At 35.1% G+C, this 10,442-nt stretch overlaps 2 protein-coding genes across 10 annotated transcripts; both read left to right on the forward strand.

Annotated features, from left to right (window-relative positions):
• The first annotated feature begins 4,626 nt into the window (after positions 1–4,626).
• Positions 4,627–7,022, forward strand: LOC104747042 (thioredoxin F2, chloroplastic). 9 transcript variants are annotated; one of them, XM_087489432.1, is made up of 7 exons: positions 4,627–5,006; positions 5,250–5,366; positions 5,449–5,616; positions 5,732–5,830; positions 5,948–6,113; positions 6,240–6,321; positions 6,850–7,022. In XM_087489432.1, the coding sequence occupies exons 3-5, from the start codon at positions 5,518–5,520 to the stop codon at positions 6,017–6,019; spliced, it is 270 nt and encodes an 89-aa protein (XP_087345558.1). In that variant the 5' UTR covers positions 4,627–5,006; positions 5,250–5,366; positions 5,449–5,517; the 3' UTR covers positions 6,020–6,113; positions 6,240–6,321; positions 6,850–7,022. The 9 variants fall into 9 exon arrangements, with proteins under 9 accessions (XP_087345558.1, XP_087345557.1, XP_087345562.1 ...); XM_087489436.1 differs by having other exon boundaries at positions 4,661–5,006; positions 5,307–5,366; positions 5,948–6,117; XM_087489437.1 differs by having other exon boundaries at positions 4,661–5,006; positions 5,307–5,366.
• A 101-nt stretch (positions 7,023–7,123) lies between these two features.
• On the forward strand, positions 7,124–10,001 carry LOC104748548 (uncharacterized). Its single transcript, XM_010470168.3, has one exon. The coding sequence runs from the start codon at positions 7,757–7,759 to the stop codon at positions 9,788–9,790; it is 2,034 nt and encodes a 677-aa protein (XP_010468470.3). The 5' UTR covers positions 7,124–7,756; the 3' UTR covers positions 9,791–10,001.
• Positions 10,002–10,442: the final 441 nt, after the last annotated feature.

The raw sequence follows: 10,442 nt of genomic DNA on the forward strand, positions 1-10,442 counted from the left end.
TCGCCGAGTCATCGCCGAAGCAAACCTGAGACCCGAAACTTCTTTCCCGGAATCGTCAACCTATAGACACCCCTTCCCTAACCCTTTAACTCTCGTACCTAGCAAGAAAAAAGGTTACAAATCGAACCCTCAAATTCCTGCGTCTTTGACACCAGTTCCCCCACCAGACGACTCCATCTTCAATCCGGTCCGGCGAAGACTACAGAAGGTCCAGAAGGCTTATAGCTCAATAGATCTGAACTCTGAAACCCTAGAGTAGCCCTCAGATCCAAAAAAATTTGAATCGCCGAGACTAGCAGCAAACACCCACCGATCTTCTTAGGACTTCCGCCGGAACCACAGCGAGACTCTCGAGAGGCTGAGCTGTGCGGAGGCACCACTCCGATCTAACGGGCAGTCTTCAAACCCAAAATTGGAGAAACCCCGCTAACCACCGAGAAAAAGGCCGAGATTGCGTCCACCAAAGATCCACCATGCCTCTTCACTGCCGGAGAAGAAGGAGCGCCAACCACCATGCGTTTCTGAGTAACCACCAACCGGCGATGAAGATCCAGAACGAATAAGAAAAAGAAAAGCTAGATCTACTTTTGGTTCTAAGAAAGAGAAGAGAGTGTGTAAACAGGTACGATTGTCCGTTGGTTAAATTAAAGAGAAGCTTTAAAGTTCTGCAGTTGTATTGTAAAAATGTCGAATTAATATTTGCAACCTAAAATAATATCTTAAGCTGTCAATCGTAACCTATAATAATTTTGAAGTCTACAAGAAGAAAATGAATTATAATTATAGCTTCAGAATAATTAAATAACTTAACTTTACTTAAAGTAATGGTAATATAGAGAGATTGGAAGAGCTAGTCTCGATAGCGGCTATGATTAGCCCTGAGACCAAATATCCGGATCCGCCGGATATCCGGATCCGAATCCGGTATTCGATCCGAAAAACCGGATATCCGTCAAAACGGATTTGGATACGGATGTTATATTTCTATATCCGGCCGGATATCCGGATTCGGATCTGGATACTAAAAATAATTCGGACCGGATATCCGGATCCGCCATTGTATCATATATAAACATAAATAAGTAATGTATATATACGTGTGTATAGGCATGAGGAAGGGACCACACATATATAGCACAGAGTTGAGAAGATAATTTTTGCTTTTGTCGATGTGGGACTTTTCCACTCTCACTTCCTTTTGTCATTTTATCCCACATCGAGTGAAAACAAAAAAAGCATTCCACTTTTTATCTATAAATTGCTCCAAAACCTTCTTATTCTCTATCAATGTGTGTTGGGCTTATATTTTAAAGCCCATATAGTAATTAAAGCCGGATTTCGGATATTCGACGGATAACCAAGATTTCAACGGTTATCCGCTAACCGGATATCCGGGATAACGGATAAGGATTCGGATAATAGAATTGTTTATCCGCCGGAGCCGGATCCGGATTCGGATACCATCAAAAAGGCCGGTTATCCGGCTCCGGCCCAGGCCTAGCTATGATAACAGTATAAGGATAGTGACCCGTTCTCAGTTCTCTTTTTTGACATGGATTGCTTGCAGTTGAAACGACTTATGATCTACCTATTGACTGCAATTGAAACGACTTATGATCTATTTATTGCTCGACTTAATGCTCAATTTGCAGCATTAAGCATGCAAATAAACCAAAATTTGATAAATAGAAATGAAGAATTATAAGTCCCTATCAACATACATATTGTTGTACTAATGGATTCTATTAACTCATGATGAATTTGGAGCCGACACTTACTTTTCAATTTGACGACATATTTTTTGGGTTGGTTTAAATTATTGGGCATATGCTATTTAGGCTTAATTTGGTTAAACATATTTTGTTAGGCCGTATAAGTGTCAAGTTAGAGATAATTATTAATAAAGAAATATTTTTTATACATTTAGTATAAAGTTAAAAATATTTACTACAATAAAATTCAGTAAAAAAACCCCAATAAAAATGAATTTTATTTACGAATTCTTTTACTAAAATCAAATCCTTTAAATCTTCTAACTTCTATTTTCAAAATAAAATACAAAAAATTTTGTTGTTTAAATTAATTTATTAAAATAGTTAATTCTATTAACTATAATAATTTCATAAAAAGAAAAATTATAAGAACTTCTGTTTAGATAGTTCTGTTAAATTGTATGAAAGCATGTATAAACATAAAATCAATAAAATATTAATTTATATTTATATTTCATGATTTAAATATCTTCTTATAATTAAAAGAAGAGTACGTTTGTGTAAATGTCCGAAATCCTTACTCTATTTACTAAAATTGCCATCCAATGTTACAAGAAGGAAAAACTTATTTAAAATTGAAAAGGGTAATTCTGTAATAAAAAATCGAAATCAATGATCCGACCCGTTTGGCTGGAGGGTCCGCGTGTTTATCCGTTTACCCGACCCGTTACGGACTGGATCTGCGATATTATGTCGAGTCTTGCCGTTAGGCGTTGACGATAGGATTGACGTGTGTTTGTTGGGCCTTATGTTTGTTGGGCCTTCATATTAAAATCCAGGAGCATATCAAAAATGTTGATAAAATAAACCGAATAAACTAATCGAGACAAATCTTATGAAAAGACATATTCTTTCTTTATTCGATTATATTCTTTACATATACGATTTTCATATATTTCCTAACAAAGTAGCGTTAAATCTTCAATCATAAACAATCCTAACAATAGCATAACTTCTTAAAATGCTAATCTTGCCTAAAACTATGGTATCATTCATTGTCAATTTTAATGAAGAATCCTTATTTGTTTAATTGTTTATCGTATCATAAGATATTGTACTTCTTCTCCAAGTTTTTTAAAATTTGATCAAAATGATATAACCTACACATCTAAGTTCTCTATAAATATCACTCTTCACTCTTCAGTCATCCCTTCATATCACCAAGCAGTTACCTCATTTTTCATCTTCTTCTTAGCTCACCAGAGATGTGATACCCTACAAGGGAAGTGAAGGTCCTGCAAAAAACTCACATATCATTTTACGTAGGTATACTCATTCATTTTAAAAAATATAGATTTTAATATTTTATGAATTCAGTTCATAACAGGTTGTCTGTAATGTAGAATGAAACATGATTACATATTTTAAAAGCGCTCATCTCTTACATATTAGTCCAATCCTTTGACAAAATTATCTAGAATTAGAAACTCAATTGCATGATGGCCATGGAAAATTCATATATACCTTCGGAACAAGACTACAAGAGGCAACAATACATCATTATCTTGGAGATAAATATATACTCTTATCAATTACCGTAATTTGCATCTAAACTATTCTATCTACAACTAAACAAGTTTTTACGAATCTATCACCGGTTCAATTGCAAGAAATTTAATCTAGAAATCACACATGTTGAGGCTAAGGCATGATGATGACAAACTATAGTTGTAATCCGATTCCTGGATGTTTGTACCTGATCCGTGAATAGTATATATTCTCCTTGAAAGGATTGTATCATAATTTGATGAATTTCAAAAAGATATGAAACAAATTTCCAGACATTAAAAAAGAGAGAAAAGGATGATTGGTGAAGATAAGTAGTGTTTTTCTTATTATAATACAAAAATGAAACTTACAGTTAGATTGTAAACCATACGTTGAAGATTGATAACTTTGAGATTGGCTTTTCGATGTTCATAGAGCTTGGATTAGAATTTTTCATTAATATGATTCTATAGTTTACTACGGATTGTCTACTAAAAACACACAAAATATTTTTCTTTAAAATTTTTGAAAGTAATCTAAAATATTTTCTTATAAACAAATATAACACTTAAAAAAAAAATATATATATATATATATATATATATATCCTTCTTGAAAACCCTAAATTGGCACTCTACATTGTCTATCAAAATTAGATTAAATCATACTTTAAATTAATTTCCAAAAAAATATACTAAAAATAAATCTAAAAGAAATTACTATCACATAATTAAAATTTTGTTTAAAAAATATTTAAAATATTTTTATAATTCCTAAATAAAATTTAAATGCTCGCGGGTCAAGTGATAGAGCGGATTTGAAATTACAAAAATATGATTATATAGTCTTATTTTATGGATTGTCTACATACGTACAATATTTTAGTCTTAAATAAAACGAGTTAAACGAAATGTATTATGCCAATTCTAACATGTCACATCACATTCATATGCGAAACTGAGGATTATATTAAACTTTTTTTATTTAGATTAAAAGTCATTTATAAATGTTAAATAATGCATAACAATTACAACTACTATATTATAATAATCAAATTTCACACAATAAAATTATTTAGATGTACCATCAATTCTATATTCATCTCACTCCTTACTTTGTTCTAAAAACACTATAAATTAAATTTATATAATTTCAATAATATATCATAAAAATACTAAAATATTATTAGATGCAAAAATAGTCCCGCGGTGTACCGCGGTGAGATCCTAGTAATCTATACAATGCATCTTAATATTTATATATTTTTTATTCTTAAGATATATATAAGATATCAAATAAACATTATTCTCCTTGTAAAACATTTTAAAGAGAACAAAAATAATTATCAATACAATAAAAACACAATGTTTCTTTCCAGAGCTTGACACCTCAGTTTCTGTATTGAAGCAGACACCTCAATAAAAATCAACAACCTATCAAATTATAACAAATAATACAGCTCAGTTTTTCTCTTCCTTATGTGGACAAAAGAAATCAAAAACGATTTGTAACACTACGTTTAATCAATTGCTAAATGAAGATGAAGATCGAACAAGAAGGAGAAGAGAAGTGTATTCGCGAATCGGAGAAGGAGAAGAGAAGCTGATGATTCGTTCAATGTGTTAATAAAGATCTCGACTTTGTTAATTGCTATTCCGTCTGGTGTTATTCGTTGTTTCTATCCTCGGCTCTTTCGATAGAGAGGCTGCGGAGGTTATTTTGTCTCAATTCGATCTCCTTCGTCAGGTTTGTTGATTCCCCCCATTTATGTGAGATTTCATTGATTCGATTGTATTCAGATCGATCGTTATAAATAGATAGTTCTCGAGCAGAGGTTGGATCGTTATGTTATTCACCAAGTTTATTAGTCTCACTCCCAACAGTTTTTTTTAGCATAGGTTAGATTTACTATTTTTAACCAATTTTCCAGCCCCATTCAGAATTTGAGTTGAGAAAATTCTTAATTTGTTGATCTGATTTTGAAATTAGATGTGGATATAATGAAGGAGAGATTTGTAAAGTTGTTGCTTGGTGAAGATATGTCAGGTTCTAGCAAAGGCGTGTGTACGGCTTTAGCCATCTCCAACGCTATCACTAATCTATGTGGTAAGTTAGAAAAAAAAAAGACTATCTTGTGTTTATTTGTTTGAACTCAAAAGTGTTGAATTACATGTTTCTTATTTTGTAGCTACAATAAGACTATCTTATTTTTGGGCAACTATGGAGATTAGAGCCGCTTCCGAGGGAAAAGAAAGAGATGTGGAGAAGAGAGATGGAGTGGATACTTAGTGTTAGTGATCACATCGTTGAGTTAACACCTTCTACACAAACTTACCAAGACGGCAAAAAGTTTGAGGTAAAGTGATAGGGGCAAAATATGAAGACTTGCTTGCAGTCATTGATGCAGCAAGGTCAGGCTGAGTAATCTAAGTTTCTCATTTTTTTTTTCAAACTCATTGGGCTCTCTGCAGGTGTGGCCTTGCAAAGTGATTGCTCCCAAATACAAAGAGCTATCTGAGAAGTACCAGGATATGGTGTTTCTTAAGCTTGACTGCAACCAAGACAACAAGGTTTGTTCTTCCTTTTGCTATTAATGTGTTTTTATTCTATAATTTGTAGTCAGAGTAATAAAACAGTTTCCATAAGTATTAGTATTATATCTGAATATAAAAATGGTGAAAATAAAGAGATATGTTCGTGTTCGTGGAGCGGAGGACAACATAGTTGGTTTCCGCGTGCTGTACGAGACACAGAGATAACTTCTAGATAGAGAGAGAGAAACAGAGATGGAGACAAAAACCCTTTAAAGGATTTGAACGGAGAAGACGAGGCATAACACAACACAACAACTCTGTAAGTAAGTTCTGATCAGACCCCAATATTTCAGTTTCTTGATGTTTTGTCTGAAAAGTTTCAAGATTTGATTTTGAGGTGTTGGAGTGTCTCTCTTTTTTTTCTTCTTCGAATTCGTCTGAACAGATCTCTCTGTTTCCCTTGGAATTATCGATCTCTCAATCACTCATGCTGTAAAGTATAAGGATCATCCTCTATCTTAATTCTGGTGAGTCTTCTTTACTTATTTACTTGGTTAATGCAAGTCAGTCTGATTTCGCAATGATGCTGTCTGGAAACTATACTTGGTAAATGAGAGTCAACAGAAAGGTGTTGTCGACAAGGGTTAGTTATCACCATTTTTATCCATATATTTATACTAACTGTAAACTGTAGGATTCTTTAGGGTTATAACTAAATGAATTTATCGTCAATGCATTAGTCAACAAAACAAAGAATCATATATACATGATTTTCTTCATACCACCATTACGTTAGAATGGCTTAGAGATAGGGACAATAGTTGACTTATGATGCCTCCGTCTAAATTTCATATGATAAGTATCTCTCTCCACTTTTTTAGAGTGACTAAGAAACTAATGTATCTGTATGGACATTATGTAGAAGATGATTCAGATTCTTATATTCATTTTCAGAATGCCTCCTTCTCCATAGCTGAAATTGCTTAAGACGAAGTTTAATTCTTAAAAAACTGAGTTCTGTAAAAATGTTTGTTGTTGTCCCTTTTTTATTGCAGCTCTTGGAGAGCAAGATACAAGAGACAAAAGCAAAGAAATATACGCTCCTTGCATGTGCTCGAACTGCCAAGTTTGTATCGGTTCCTTATTATCCTTAATGGGAAGCTTGTTCCTTGTTCCACAAACAACAGTCACTGTTTGAAAAAAAAAACAAAAAGCACTTCCAAACCAAGTACATAATTATACCTTAATTGACATTAAAAAAATCTACATCAATAAAAAAAAAAAAAACAAAATACAACGAATCAAAACCACACAATTGAATCATCCACAAAACAATTCACAAATAAGATGCTAAAGATATAATGAATCTTTAATCCAACACAAACATACAAAACAACACATAATAGAAAAAGAAAGAAAAAATAACCACACACAATAATTAAAATTACACAAATAAAAACAAACAAAAATCATAAAAATCTTTCCCGCGGCGTAGCGCGGGTACTATCCTAGTTTTATTAATGATACGATGAGACTTTTATGATCGTCGATTCCCTCGAAGGATAAGACGGATCTTTGGCCAATCAAACTTGACTATTAAGTCTTTTTAAACTTGAACTCCAAGCTACTGAATAAGTTTTTTTTTGCATAAAGATCAAAACAACCTCAGAAGGCTGAAGTCCTAGCTAAAGGTTAGTCGGTGCATACTTGTATAAATATTAGGTTCAGCCTCGAATTAATATCGCTCATAAATTCTCAATTTCGATTCTCAGATCGATTGAGTCTCCTTCTCTCGATCGATTTGTGTTCTATATCTTCGATCATCTCTTTTTCGACCGTCTCTTGTGCTTTTTTCAAAAAAGTTTCTTCTCTATAATCAATTCTAAATTACCATGGCTTCTTCGTTGGTTGGTCCACGGAGACACAAGGCCCATCACAGCTTCTGGTCCCAGCGACCCAGTTATGGACGCAAAGGTCTCAAACGTCAACACTTCACATCCTATGGGAAAAATCACGTACCTCGCCGCTCTCCTCAAAAATCTCCCAACTCGTCCCAGCCCACCAATGGTCTCAACTAAAGTAGTTCCAACAGAATCTTCACCGCAGATGGGTTACACCGAGAATAGATCCGCCACGTACCTCTCCTCAGGCAACCCCTGCCTCGACTTCTTCTTCCATGTTGTTCCTTCCACGCCCAAGGAATCTCTAGAGCAGCGGCTACAAGAGGCTTGGAACCACGACTCCTTAACCACTCTCAAGCTTATCTGTAACCTTCGTGGAGTCCGTGGCACTGGAAAAACTGACAAGGAAGGGTTTTACACGGCCGCGTTGTGGCTCCATGGTCGCCATCCCAAAACCCTAGCTTGTAACCTAGAGTCTATCTCCACATTTGGTTACTTTAAAGATTTTCCTGAGATTCTTTACCGGATTCTACAAGGATCTGACATTCGTAGTATCCAGAAGTCGGAATGGCTCCGGAGGAAAGGCCGAGTATCTCGAAGTAGAAGAGCTCGATTCTCTCTCCAGTCCTCGAGAGGTCGTTTCCGTCGTGGGCGTGGGCGTGGTCGTGGAAGGGATCGATGTTATGGAAGGGGTCGCGGAATAGCTAGCCATGTCCTTCAAATAAGGCCCGTATCCACGAGGAAGGATAGGGTAGCGTACGCAGAAAAGAAGAACCTAGAGGAGAAAGCCAGAGCAAGCTTGGCGCGCAAGCAAAAGAAGGTTTCAATGGGGAAGAAGGCCTTTACAAGATATACTAACGATTCAGACTATAGGTTTCTCCACGAACGTGTCTCTGATCTATTCGCAAATCAACTAAGGAGAGACGTTGATTTTCTGACATCAGGCCAACCAAACAAAATCTCTCTAGCGGCTAAGTGGTGTCCATCGCTTGATTCTTCGTTCGACAAAGCAACTCTTGTGTGCGAGAGCATTGCTAGGAAGGTGTTTCCCCGAGAATTATTCCCGGAATACGAAGGCGTGGAAGAAGCTCACTATGCGTACAGAGTTCGTGATCGGCTAAGGAAACAAGTTCTTCTTCCTCTCCGGAAGACTCTGCAACTCCCTGAAGTATACATGGCAGCGGGAGACTGGGGATCTCTCCCTTACGGCCGTGTTGCATCAGTGGCGATGAAGTCATACAAGGAGATTTTCTTGAAACACGATGCGGAGAGGTTTCAGCAATATCTTAACGATGCGAGAACGGGGAAAACCAAGGTAGCCGCCGGTGCAGTGTTACCTCACGAGATAATAAGAGAATTAGACGGCGGAGACGGTGGACAAGTCGCTGAGCTGCAATGGAAACGAATGGTTGATGATCTTAAAACGAAAGGTTCTTTGTCGAACTGCATGGCTATTTGTGACGTTTCGGGGTCTATGGAAGGTGATCCAATTGAGGTTTCAGTCGCGCTTGGTTTGCTCATCTCTGAGCTATCAGAAGAGCCATGGAGAGGAAAGCTCATAACGTTCAGCAAAAACCCTGAACTGCATCTGGTGACAGGAGACGATTTGAGATCAAAAACAGAGTTTGTGAGGAATATGCAATGGGATATGAACACTGATTTTCAGAAAGTGTTTGATTTGATTCTTGAAGTGGCTGTGAAAGGGAAGCTGAAGCCGGAAGAGATGATCAAGAGGCTGTTTGTGTTCAGTGATATGGAGTTTGATCATGCGTCGACTTCGCTATACTATAGATGGAAAAGTTCGCGTCTGATTCCGAGTAATGGATGGGAAACAGATTATGAGGTGATTGTGAGCAAGTACATAGAGAAAGGCTACGGAGATGCTGTGCCGGAGATTGTGTTTTGGAATCTGAGGGATTCAAGGTCAACCCCTGTTCTCGGAAACAAGAAAGGAGTGGCTTTGGTAAGTGGCTTTTCCCAGAATATGATAAAAGTGTTTTTGGAACATGATGGAGAGGTAATTGATGATCCCATATCGATCATGGAGGCTGCTATATCTAAAGATGAATATAAGTCACTTGTTGTAGTTGATTGATAGAACTTAGATTTGTAGACACTTTGTGACATTTGGTTTAATCGTTGAACTAGGTAGGGGGATAAGTCGATTTAAAGAAAATTATTATAAATAAAATTATTATTGTAGAACCAATATTTGTTTGTGTCAAAAATAATATGTAACTAAATTTTTTTATTTTTTTATTCAAACATGTGTTGTGTAAAAATCAAATTCATATATTTTATGTTTCAAATTGTTATCATAATAATTTTGCATGTTTCTTATGTAACCATAACAACATATACTAAATTACTCGGTAGTTTAATTAATTAATTTTATTATATGTTAGTAACGATCAGATTCTAAACTAATTTTTTTAAGATAATATAATTTATTGATTTAATATTTGTGATTAGGCTATTTAAATATTTTGAGTTAGTCGGTTTGTTAATATTTTCTATAAATAACGGATTATTACCAAAACAAAAATCATTATGAAAAATTAATGAAATTTCAAAATCAATGTATTCGTGTAAGAATACATTTCACCCGTGAATTATGTGAACGTGGTAAAGGAAATATTTATAAAATTTTACAATTTATGGAAATATATATCTTTTGTGTGCTTTAAAAATCAAATTTTTATATTTATGGTCAATCAAGTAACTATAACAATTTTTCATAATCTAAT

This window comes from Camelina sativa, chromosome 15, assembly GCF_030686135.1.
Source record: "Camelina sativa cultivar CO46 ecotype springtype chromosome 15, ASM3068613v1".
In the NCBI taxonomy this organism is placed as follows: Eukaryota; Viridiplantae; Streptophyta; class Magnoliopsida; order Brassicales; family Brassicaceae; genus Camelina; species Camelina sativa.

Coding starts and splice junctions, on each gene's coding strand:
- LOC104748548 (XM_010470168.3), top strand. CDS start 7,757: ATGGACGCAAAGGTCTCAAACGTCAACACTTCACATCCTATGGGAAAA.
- LOC104747042 (XM_087489432.1), top strand. CDS start 5,518: ATGTGGAGAAGAGAGATGGAGTGGATACTTAGTGTTAGTGATCACATC. Junction 5,617..5,731: donor AAGACGGCAAAAAGTTTGAG/GTAAAGTGATAG, acceptor GGCTCTCTGCAG/GTGTGGCCTTGCAAAGTGAT. Junction 5,831..5,947: donor ACTGCAACCAAGACAACAAG/GTTTGTTCTTCC, acceptor GTGAAAATAAAG/AGATATGTTCGTGTTCGTGG.